The sequence below is a fragment of the Primulina huaijiensis genome, chromosome 5 (assembly GCF_012295235.1).
Source record: "Primulina huaijiensis isolate GDHJ02 chromosome 5, ASM1229523v2, whole genome shotgun sequence".
NCBI classification, from domain to species: domain Eukaryota; kingdom Viridiplantae; phylum Streptophyta; class Magnoliopsida; order Lamiales; family Gesneriaceae; genus Primulina; species Primulina huaijiensis.
Window position 1 is genome coordinate 2,827,943 of NC_133310.1, and position 12,160 is coordinate 2,840,102.

Consider the following 12,160-nt stretch of genomic DNA (forward strand, 5'->3'; position numbering starts at 1 on the left):
TATATCTTTGCTAAGAATCACCAATAAATATAATAAATCTAGCTCGTTGCTTGATACAAAAGTTAGGAACTAAGCCACTTTAAAAAAGTATGAATACATAAATTAGCTTGTGGATTGTTTTGTTTTGTTTTTTTTATTTTGGATTGTTTTGTTGTGTGCCCTTTTCCGCTTTCTCTTCTTTATATAAAAAGAAAATCTTCATAAATGTTCTCAAATAAAAAAATTAACCATCTATATTTGTTTGACGTATTTAAAAAATATCACTTTTAATCATTAGCAAAACAAATAAATAGATATAAATAAACATAATTACATTTTTTGTCTTATAATTTAATTTTTTTTTTCGTATTTGATTTAATATTGAATTGTATTTTTATTATTGTAATTTACATGTTTTTTTTTGTTTTCGATGAATTTGTATTTTTTAAAGTAGAAAGATAAAAACACGTGAATAAAAAAAATCAGTAAAGTGTAGAAAGCAGGATACAAGAGTTTGCCGATATACTACTCCAAGAATCAACATCCTCTATATGTATAGATAGATAGATTATTGTCAAAAATAGAGACATACATACACAAAGAAATAAAGAGAGATGGAGAATAATGTACATTTTGCTCATGAGCACCCACTCATCTTTAAGGAATCAGAGGAAATTCTGCATTGCTGCAATGCATGTGGGTATGTGTTGTCGAGTCCCTGTTACATGTGCACCATTCAAGGTTGCAATTTTTATCTCCACAAAGCTTGCGCACAACTTCCCCCCGAATCGCACCATTATTTCCACAGACTTTATTCTCCTCTTGTTGTAAAACATACTCTCGTTTTACTTGCAAAGCCGCGTGATGAGAACAGTTTGTGCGGTAAATGTGGGAAATTGTGCGAGAATTTCATCTACCACTGCTCCAAATGCGAGTTTGTACTCCATCCTCTATGTGGGTTTCCCTTAGATATCCAAATAAAACACACGAGCCACCCCCAACATCCACTGGTATTTGTGTGCAAGAAGGCTCTGTTGCTTTGTGACGTTTGTGGGAGAGAACATGAGGGTTATTTCTTCTCATGTCAAAAATGCAATTTTTGGATTCATCATGATTGTGCCTTGTTACCCAGCTTTGTAGGAGTCCAAAACCATGACCACTATCTCTCCCTCGTCTATTCTGCTGCCTCCTCGCTTGGCTATTTTTTTAGAAGTGTGTGTCTTATTTGTTTGAAAATAACGATTAGTGACTTCGGTCTTTATTATTGTTTTACGTGTGGAGCTAGTAGTCATGTGGATTGTGCAATATCGCAGATGAAGGATCCAGGTAACTAAATTTACTTGTATATTAATTGTTTCCTATATATGAATGATTAATGAATGGTATCACAAAAGTAACATACATATAAATAATTTCTATGACAAAATCTGCATGCAGGTGAGATATTTCATCTACCGACTTTGTCTATCGATGCTTTTCCGAGTTCGATGATTCGTTCATTAGCAAAGGAGAGGGCTATACAGGAGAGAAACTCTCCCAACATGTTGGAAAAATACCACGCCCATTCTTTGGTCTTGATCGATGAAGAAGACATTGCACAAGAATCAGTTTGCAACGCATGCATTCACCCTATTTCACCCCCATTTTATAGATGTAGTGCCCATTCTGAATGCAATTTTCTCCTCCACAAATTTTGTGTGGATTTGCCTCTTTCTATCAAAGATTCGATTTACATAGCAACCACTCGCAGCCTGGTTTCCCCGAGATCGGATGAATTCTTTTCTTTGTTTAATTGTTTTAGTTGCGGCAAGTACTGCAACGGATTCGGATACTCATACCGTGAAGAAAGCTCCTTAGTCGACGATCTTGCATGTTCCTTTTCTCCGAGAGTCATCGAGCATGATTCACACAAGCAACATCCTCTTGTTCTAACTAGTTCAAATTTTAAGATTCCAAAGTTATCGTGCTGTGGTAAATCATGTAGGCATGCATACCACTGTGGTGCGTGTAATTACATGATACATGTTGATTGTGCTCGTCTCCCTAAAACAGTCACCCATAAATTTGACAAACATCCCCTCGCTCTGACATTTGCATCTTCTTCCCAAGACCACGATACCGATCACTTGTGCGAATTCTGCGAAGAAGACATTAATTCCGAGTATTGGTTCTATCATTGTGCCGAATGTGACCAATCGTTTCATGTCGACTGCATTCCTTCAGTAGGGGAATTTTCGAAAATCAAGTTTGGTGGCACCGTGGAAGTGCCTTGTCACGAAGATCATCCATTGACTTTGACGAGGATGATGAATCTCGGCAGCCAAACCTGTGGGTATTGCCACAAAATTATCGAAGGCTTCAAAGATGGAATGGCTTTACACTGCCAAGACTGTGATTTTTGGATTCATTTCGAGTGTGGATATCGATCCTGGGGTGGAAAGATTTCACATCCCTCCTATTCATGGGATTAAATATTTTTAGTTTGTTTAAATTAGTCTTAATTTCCAGTACTTGTTCAAACGTCTTCCGTCTCTCTTCTTTTACCAGAAATTATATATATTACAGGTTCGTCTTTGTCTGGAGTGTTTCAACTCTAATATTGGATAAGATTTTGCTGCCCATCCAATGAATTAGAAGTGGGGAATGTTTAATTAAATTTCACCTTAAAAATATATATTGTGTTTTTTTATGAAATTTTAAAAAATCTTCTCCAACACACCAAAAAGTTAGCAACTAATTCAGTGATCCAATTATTGAAGCCACACCTGAAATTACAAATATAACACCCAGGTCTTATTTATTACAAAACAATTAATATTAACGAAAAGTAGGTAAAAACTTGTGTGAGACGGTCTCACGGGTCGTATTTGTGAGACGGATCTCTTATTTGGGTCATCCATGAAAAAATATTACTTTTTATGCTAAGAGTATTATTTTATATTGTGAATATGGGTAGGGTTGACCCGTCTCACATATTAAGATCCGTGAGACGGTCTCACATGAGACCCACTCCGAAAAGTAATCCATCCCTCCCAATTATGCAACTTCAACAATAATAAATCATTCCTTTCCAGCAATTTTACAACGGGGTGAGTCTATACTACACCGAAAGTAGAACTCTTGATGTGTTTGTATAATATGATCGGTCGATCATCTCACTGCAAAATAAAAAAAAGTACTCACATTTTTTCTTTTCAAGTGAGATGATCGAACGATCATCTTATACAAAACAAAAACCGGAAAATCTATTTTCGGTGTAACATAGACTCACCTTTTTAGAACATTCATGACTTCATCTTAAGATGGACTTAAAATACATCACAATAACTCAAAAAATAGCTATTTGAGATTTGAAATATATTGTCAAGTGGATTTGCCCAAACAAACCAATGAATTTGTTATTATGAATTTATCTCTTGATTCAAATTCATCATTTCAAATGCAACCTTAACATTTTTTTGATCGATCACAGTGCGTGCAGAGTATCAAATCGAGGATTTGAGAATCATATTCTTATTTTCAACATCATTTAAGTTCCTTAATATGTTCCATGTTTCAAGCTTAAAAGTATTGATAGTAAATAAAAAGCTTGTGTTGTGCATTTTCAAATAACATTAATATCTTAATTTAATAAATTTATTTTAGATTATATGAAAATGATACAGAAATAAATATAAAATAACTTCATGGGATTGTTACGATTAAATCTTGAATCTAGAACTCGTTTCGAATGTGATATCTTGCTGCCAAATGGGCTATAAGTCATCGGCGAAAAAGGTAGTTAAATATTGAACACGCAGAAAATTTGAAAAAAGAAATAGTATAACCTTAAACTCACATGTGCCATTGACATCCCTAATATAATTATTAGTTTAATTTTAATTTTCATCAATACACATGTATAGAATCAGATTAGTATTCTCTATTTGATCAGTATTTCATTTAGTAATGTGCTAAAAAAAAGTATGTACAAGTATGCCTAGATAATCCTCAAACTTCTGGACATGCAAAACATTGACATATATTTACTTGAGTGAAGCCTTAAAACCAACATCTCAATTCAGACTAGACACTAACCGAGCTTCGCTTCCAAATCATCAAAAATTAGCTCGAAAACTTCTACGAAAAGAAATGGACTGATGCCACAAAATTCACGAGCATACTGAAAGATACTGCTGCTCTGCAGTAGAATGAAGCACATAAATCTCCCAAAGAAAGATATATTATTCGAGATATATTATTCTACGCCTTAGAATCTTTACCTTTCTTCAGCAAATCATCTTTCAATTCTCCATACCCACAGAGCTCGTTCAGTGCATCAGCTATAGTCTTGTTAGAATCCTGAGTGCAGTTTTCGAGGTTGGAATTTTGTCGGGAAAAAGAGCTGTCATGGTGAAGAGGCGGTGCATTCTGGAGCATATGAACAAGAGCGCCAACTTGTGACTCTTTAGCTGGTACGTCTCGCTCTGAGGAATGAAATGATCCTGATCTCGTAATACACATTGCATATTAGGTTGATTTCAAGACAATGCAAATAAAGTTGAAGGACTAATTAAATTTAAAATTAAGCTATTGAAGATGCAAGATATTTAGTATAACTGGTCTCTAGTGCGTTCATGAAGCACAGAGTGTCACATAATCTTCATCAACGAGGTCTGCGAAGGAAGACCTGTGGATCCCCTCCTCTTATTGTACAATACATAGTTAAATATGTGAAATGTTAAATACTTACGGTCCCCAACAGGGTGAAACTATTTACTTGCTACTAGAGAACTCAGATTAAGATAAAAATTATATGATTTTTCTTATACAAGCCGCAAACATCCATCGGTAATAGCACATCTACAACTAACAACCCCACTAATATGTGACCTACGAGGCAGGTGTAATATGGAAAGAACGTTCAAAACACGTAGCATATAGTTGAGCATCTCATAGTTGCTCTCGTATTGTTATAATGGCAAAGATGTAAAGTTGGTTCTACAAAGTAAGATTGATGAGATGAAGGTCTTTGAAACAACAAAGTCATGATAACAAGGGTTGGAAATTTGTTCTCCCATTAAGAAAGCCTTTCTTGTTGAGAAAGTACCAAGATCTTTTTATGTTGCATGGACAAGCTACGAAGGCAAAAAAGATTATTCTGCTGTTTCTGGGGACGAAGTATCCGCATGTCACTTTAATATTTCTGGGGCAGAAAGAATGCAGCAAGCTGTTGAAAGAGGCAGGGTAGAAATTAAAAGTCTACGGGATAACTCTATCACGAAATCTAAGAACAAATTAAGATTCACGCCAGAGAGTGTCTTTTCTTCAAGTTTCACATCACATACTAAGATATGGCAATTACCACGATTCAGTCTTGACAGAAGACAAGACATTAATCCTGAAAATTATCTCCAAATCAGCTAAGCGCCATTGACTTCTAACTATTAGACCAATCAAGTAAGCAAAATGATTACCTGGAACCAACACTTAGTTTGGCATCATTATCTAAAACAAATGGCCCGAAAAACTCTGAATCATCATAACCGCCCCAAAAAGTTAACCTACTAGAGCTTCTAGAGTTAATTTTGATGGTGAGCTATTTGACGACGTTTCTCATCAGATATCTTCCTGAGTTCATCATTCAAGAAAGGTAACTGCAAAAGGCAACATCATTGTTTAAAATGATTTGGGGGAACAGGGGACCATAAAACTATGATCACCGTATATACCTAGTCAAATGTTGACATGGAGTGATAATCACTTGCACCCGCATCTTGCTTAGAAACACGGGTTTGAGAAGCTACATCACGAGGCAAAGGAAAATCTGTACAAGTTCGATACTCCTCATGACTTGGATTCTTTGAATGACTTGCTTCTTGCTTAGAAACAGGAAATGGGGCATGAGACTTGGAATATGGGCCATAACTCCAGCTATGACGCCTACCAAACGCACGTGTAAATGGGGAGCTTTGTGATTCAGGAAAAGATGGAAACCATCTACGTGGTTCGGCCATTGGACTGCCAACATATTCGGGTATGAACTGTGGCGATATAGGGGTTGAAGGTTCGGAACTTACATCCAAGAACGACGTACAATATGACACCGGAAGACAAAGCCGACCACGAGAAGTATCAAGAGGACTAAAAACAAACTGTTGCATATCAGCCTCTTGTCCACGGGTAAATGACTCAACAAAAGATGAAACACGATGGTCAGGATTATACAATCGAATCCGGGCTGAAGAAATAAGATCATGAAACAACTTATAAGCAGGCAAAAGCCTAACAGTCGCATACAACGATCTCAACAACAACAAAGATTTCTTGTACAAAACATGAGAGCTAGTACAAGTGGATCTCCTACTCCCAGATACGCCATTTCCTTTACCACCACAGCCCTTCTTACTTTCATATTGTACAACCCACCTCTCAATAATCTTTTCACACCCAAATTCATAACTTCTCAGATCATAAGAGCGAGGCTCTTTCCTAAAGACATTCCTCCCAAGACCACCCCTTTTTGGTGAAGAACTCAAGGGGTCCCGCCTCTTTATCAGAACAACATCAACAATCACAGGTTCAAGATTGCTCTGCCGCCAAAAGTCTGTGTTTTCAAAAGCAGCAGGGCAATCCCTAACAGCCAAATTAAACCACTTACCCCTTGGCCGAAAACTCGAGGAGGAAGATGATGATGATGATGGAGAAGGAGACGATAAAATCTGTTCGCCACTATAATTACGAGACGAAACATAAGGGCGCCGAGATTCCAGTATCACGTGAAGGCTTTTAGCAAAAAATTCAGTAATAATCTGCTCCATTTTCGCAGGCTCCGACGGAGCGTTCCCATGAGAAGAAGCCATGGATAATCACCTCTCCCAACCAAAACAAAAAATTTTTTAAACTTTCGCAAAACAAAAAAAAAAAACGCAAATAAGTTTAATTTACATAAAATAACTCAAATATATATAATTTTGTTTTGAAATTCGATTTTTAGAATATTCGCTGAACTTTAATTAGATTTCAAATAATATTGGCTTGAGATTTTAAATTTTTCTTTTTCTTCTTTTAAAGAATTGAGATTTGAATTTTATGTCGATCATTTTAAGCAAATGCAAAGTGGGATTTAGTAAGTTACATGTCATGTTTGGGAAAAAAAATGATTTTTTAAATTAAATAGAACTCAATAAGTTTGTAATCTCAAATTTCATCTAAAAGCTAGATACTTCAAACATTTGGATATAATGGAGCTGATCTAAAGTACCAATCCATCCTACGTTTGGGGTTCAATTATTTGGAGCCGGGATCTTATTAAAAAAAGATTGTATTGACGAGCTGAGGATGAGAAGTGTATATCGATCTGCTTGGAGCCATAGATTCCAATTCTCCCTTCTTTCAAAAGCAGGCTCAGTTTTGGGGCAGATGATCATAACTTTAAAGTGGTTAGTCTCATCTCAAATACCGGTAATTGGAACGAAAATCTTGTTCGTCAGATTTTTCCTTCGATGAAGCAGAAGCCATTTTGGAATAGGATATTCCATTGAATTTTACTCCACCACCTTTTGAGTCCAGGGGTGGAGCCAGGATTCAAAATTACCTGGGGCTGGCTCCGTCCCATGTTTAATAAAATAAATAATTAACTAAAAAATTTAATTTAAAATAAAAAATATGTAAATATTGACTTCATGAAAACATAGAACAAGAGTATTTAATATTTAATATCTTCAAAAACATAGAGCTAAAACACTACTGAAGTTGTGTTCTTCGATTCTTCTTAGAATAAAACTCATTAATTATTAAATCGTTATCAATTTTTTCAACCAAATCTCGTTCGATGTAGATTATCATAGAATCTCCGAAAAACTATGCTTCCATCTTGTTACGAAAAGCTGTTTTAACAAGTTTCATTGCTGAAAATGCTCGTTCCATTGTTGATGTAGAAATGGAGAGAGTTAAAACAAGACGAATCAACCTGTCAATTAAATAAATATATCAGATTCGATAAATAAGTAAACGACGTAGATAAAAATATATAAATCACCTGTCAATCAAATCGCAGGTTCCTAACTTATTTGTCTCAATTAATCTTCGACATAATTCAGAAATAATTGATAAATTCTGAAATCTTTTATGGCCAGCAACATCAAGTTTATAGTGATCCAATTGCATTCTCAAGTGATGCAAATCTAGTTAATCGAAATCAAGATAATAGAATTTCTCAGCAAGTCGATAGATATTCTCAACATTAAGAAGCTTAATGTTTTCTTTAGGTTCCAAAGCACAACTAAGTTTAAGAAGTTCAATTGCCTCATCCTTGAATATATTATTAAGCTCTTCAACTTGAAAATCTATTGCAGCTGTAAATACATCAAATCGATAGTGGTGTTCATCTGTGATTGAATCATTCTATTGACAAGAACGGCTTGTACCAGATTTATAACAAGCTTCCATGTGAGGTATCTCAATGTCATACTTGACGCAAACTTCTTTCACATGACTAAGTAGGAGATCAAATTCTTCTTCTTTCAAAGAACGAAGCAAAGTTTTAGTCGTTGAAACATAATCAATTGCACTTAAAATATCTAGAGATTTCTCTTGCAATGCTCGACAAAGCAGATTTGTTATCCCCAATATGAATATGAAATCAAAAGGCTTCATCTCAATCAATGCACCACTAGCTTCACCACGAATGGAATTAAAAGCTCTATCATTCATCATATTTTCTAACACGGTAATCACAGAACTATATATATCAATCATTATACAAAGTGAGTAGAAATTAGAACTCCAACGAGTCTTTCTAGGTCGTAATAAATTTCCAATTTGATTACATCCTCTACCTGTATCATGTTTACCAGTAGCTACCATATGCGCAACTTCAATTCTTTGAGCAAAATGTAACTCACCGTGCCGTTTAGGAGATGCATTGATGAGGTTACAAATGGAATTCAATTTTGAAAAGAATAACCAAATGGTTACCTCTTTTTCAGCAGCTGCAGTTAATGCTAGTTGAAGCCGATGAGCAAAACAATGTACATAATATGCACACGAGCAATCTTTCATGAAAAAAGCCTGCAATCCATTCCAAGAACAACGCATATTGCTAGCACCATCATACCCCTGTCCACGCATGTTGTGGATATGCAAGTCATAACGACCAAGTGCGTCAGATATTTCTTTCTTAAGTTTTGTAGCAGTTGTATCTGTCACGTGTACAATGACAAAGAACCGCTCTCGTAAAAAGCCTTTAGTATCCACAAATCTTAATATAATAGTCATCTCCTCCTTGTTAGATGCATCTCTCGCTTCATCAACTAAAATGCAGAATTTTGCATCCTCAATTTCTTTATGAATCTTGGCTCTCACTTAGTTGGAAATGATATTCAAGACATCTTTCTCAATATCTGATGAAGTATACTTTGCATTCTTAGGAGCTTTCTCTAGGACGATGTCCCCAATACTCTTATTCATTTTTCCTATAATATTTATAATCTCGATAAAATTTTCACGATGATTAGAAGATTGAGATTCATCATTTCTTCTAAATGCACATGTTTGCAAAGTGAGCCATCGAATGCTTTCAATAGTTGCTGTAAGTAGCAATCTGTTCTTCTGTTTTTCTTCTGAAGATTGTGCATTTATCACTTAGTCAATATGACGAGGTATATTCATCAAATTATCAAGATATTCCACAGCATTGTTATGTGGTGAAGTATTACATCTTATATGCATAAAAAATATGCATCTATCGCCATCATTAACTCGCTTCCAATATTTGAATCCATCTATTGTAAATACAGGATTACGATGATGCTTATGTTCAAACCAGAAGCACGAAAAACAAAATGCAGCATCTTTCGAAGGAGAGTACTCTAACCAAGCAAATTTTTTAAACCAGTGACTTTGGAATCGTCGATTTTGACTTCCAAATTTGGTCGGTGGATACTCTTTTTTAATTGGTTGATATTACATCATCTTCATATAAGCTCGTCTAATTCATCCATTTGATTAACATAATATTTCCATATCGGAGTACGTAATGCCAGATCAGGTTCAAGAGAACTCACATCAACATCAATTCTAGGAGATTTGTTAAGCTGTTGATCACTGGAATTTGAGACATCAATATTGGATGGAGAATGGTCCTAACTTGCCGATATCTGCTCTTTTTGTTTAAAAAATGAGTCGATGGTTTTCCTTTTCTTCATTTTTGAGTTCCTTTCTCCTTGGTGCCGTCTACACCATAAAATATTAGAGATGTCAATGGGGCGGGTACGGCTAAACCCAAGACCCGTCCCATGAAGAAAACTTTAACTCATTACCCGCCCCACCCTGGTTAAATATTCTTCGGACCCACCCCACCCCAAATACGAAATGGGGTCGGGTAGACCCGCGAGACCCGCTAGACCCGAATTTTTTTTAAATGAAAACTGTAATCTTCTTATCACATGACTGAATTATGAAACAAACAAGTCTTTAAATAAAACACAATAGAAAACTAATTCATGTCTTCGACCACACTTAATAATAACAAACAAAGTATTTTCACGACTTAATGAATTACATTAAAAAAAAGTTATTAGCTCTCCAAAAAAAGTCTTGTCATCCCCAAAAATAACTCATCAGAACTTAAACAGATCAATGTAAAATCAGCGAGTAAGCAATATTTTAGACACATTCTTCATGATCATCTTGCTCTTCATCAAGAATGATAAGACAAGTTGGTAAATTACTTGAAGAATTACCTACAAAATTAAACAGATAAAATACATTGAAAAAATAAAATTGTAATTTAAAACCGTAAAAAAAATGTAATTTAAAGAGAGAAAGTATAGTAACAAAATTAAAATGAAAGTACAATAACAAAATAAAACTGTGATTTATTTACCTTCCACCTCACCCCAAAACCATCTTCGCGAGCATATCAATTTATATCCACATATATGGGGAGGGTATGGGGCGGGTATTATAGGACCCATGACCTGCCCCATACCCAGATGAGTCTGAAAAATTAGACCCGAGACCCGTCCCATGACCCATTTAGTATGCCCAAACCCGTCCCAGATGGGGTGGGTCCATTGTGGGTCTGGGTAAAACCCGGACCCATTGACATCCCTATAAAATATCACTTTAGTTTAACTTATTATGGCTAACTGAATCAAATCAAAATTACCAACACTAAATAATTGTTATATCTAAAAAACCTCGAACAATTATAATTATTTCAAAACAATTCCGAAGTTAACATTCGACAATCTTAAGGCATAATACATTTAAGTATAAAATTTTTACAGCCTTATAAGTTCGAAAATCCCATTTACATGATTCTGAATTTTTCAAAAATTGCTACAAAACTCCTTAAATTAGCATTTATATTTTCTATAGCATCTAAACATCCAAATAATAAATAATCAACACTAAATATCGACAATCCCCATTATAAAATCTGAAAATTCGAAATAATGCTCAAATAAATTCCAAAAAATTATCAATACCACTAATCGACTCAAATATAATACATATAATCAACAATTTAATATTTATCAATTATCGAAATTCAAAAAAAAAAACCAAAATACCCAAATTTCAAAACACTAAAATCTGAAATTACCTTTAAAATTCGAAATCTAACTTAGAACAACAAGAACGAGCTTTAGAAAGTCTAACACTAAGATTTCCTCATGATTTTCGGTGAAAAGGACGATCGATGGGCGACGGCTGATTTCAAGACGACAAAGAAACTTCGAAAATTTGGTATAAAAAGAAAGCTTATGCCGTGGGCTTTCCGAATCTACGATCGATTTTGAAAACTGGTGATCGAAGATGAAGTTACGGCCATTTCAAGTAATGAAAATGGTGATGGTTTGAGAGAGAATAATAGAGATGAAGCAGACAAATGGAGGAGAGAAAAAAATAAATTGGACCTAATCAACAAATTTTTTAAAATAAAACATATTAATTTTTTTTAAAAAAATTAAGTGGGTCTGGAGTATAACCCAGCCCCACATATAGCTGCGCCCCTTACCTTTTCAATCTTCGTGGTGGAAACTCATTTGGCACCTCCATATCCGATCCCTCCTAAAATTAAGATCTTCGTATGGAGAGCTTCTAAGGATTTTGTACCTACTGCAACAAACTTGGCTAGGCATGATTCAAACAACATCTTCCTGGTATGTAATTTGAATTATGCCAATTATATATA

At 35.1% G+C, this 12,160-nt stretch overlaps 2 protein-coding genes across 16 annotated transcripts; one reads left to right on the plus strand and one right to left on the minus strand.

Moving 5' to 3' along the window:
* The first annotated feature begins 539 nt into the window (after window positions 1–539).
* On the plus strand, window positions 540–2,615 carry LOC140976634 (uncharacterized). Its single transcript, XM_073440875.1, has 2 exons — window positions 540–1,305; window positions 1,417–2,615. Exons 1-2 carry the CDS (start codon window positions 594–596, stop codon window positions 2,448–2,450), a joined length of 1,746 nt encoding a protein of 581 aa, XP_073296976.1. The 5' UTR covers window positions 540–593; the 3' UTR covers window positions 2,451–2,615.
* Window positions 2,616–3,861: 1,246 nt separating this feature from the next.
* Window positions 3,862–6,881, minus strand: LOC140976320 (autophagy-related protein 13b-like). Of its 15 annotated transcripts, none has more exons than XR_012175197.1 (4): window positions 5,691–6,881; window positions 5,436–5,615; window positions 5,324–5,359; window positions 3,862–5,188 (listed from the first exon to the last, which is right to left on the minus strand). XR_012175197.1 is itself a non-coding variant. In XM_073440395.1 (2 exons), the coding sequence occupies exon 1, from the start codon at window positions 6,819–6,821 to the stop codon at window positions 5,691–5,693; it is 1,131 nt and encodes a 376-aa protein (XP_073296496.1). In that variant the 5' UTR covers window positions 6,822–6,881; the 3' UTR covers window positions 3,862–5,615. The 15 variants fall into 15 exon arrangements, 2 of the variants coding, with proteins under 2 accessions (XP_073296496.1, XP_073296499.1); XR_012175204.1 differs by lacking the exon at window positions 5,324–5,359 and having other exon boundaries at window positions 3,866–4,463; window positions 5,069–5,188; XR_012175202.1 differs by lacking the exon at window positions 5,324–5,359 and having other exon boundaries at window positions 3,866–4,468; window positions 5,069–5,188.
* Between the last annotated feature and the right edge of the window lie 5,279 nt (window positions 6,882–12,160).

Excerpts from the sequence above, each read along its gene's own strand:
- LOC140976634 (XM_073440875.1), top strand. The coding sequence starts at position 594 with ATGGAGAATAATGTACATTTTGCTCATGAGCACCCACTCATCTTTAAG. Across the intron at positions 1,306-1,416 it reads ATCGCAGATGAAGGATCCAG|GTGAGATATTTCATCTACCG; the intron begins GTAACTAAATTT and ends ATCTGCATGCAG.
- LOC140976320 (XM_073440395.1), bottom strand. The coding sequence starts at position 6,821 with ATGGCTTCTTCTCATGGGAACGCTCCGTCGGAGCCTGCGAAAATGGAG.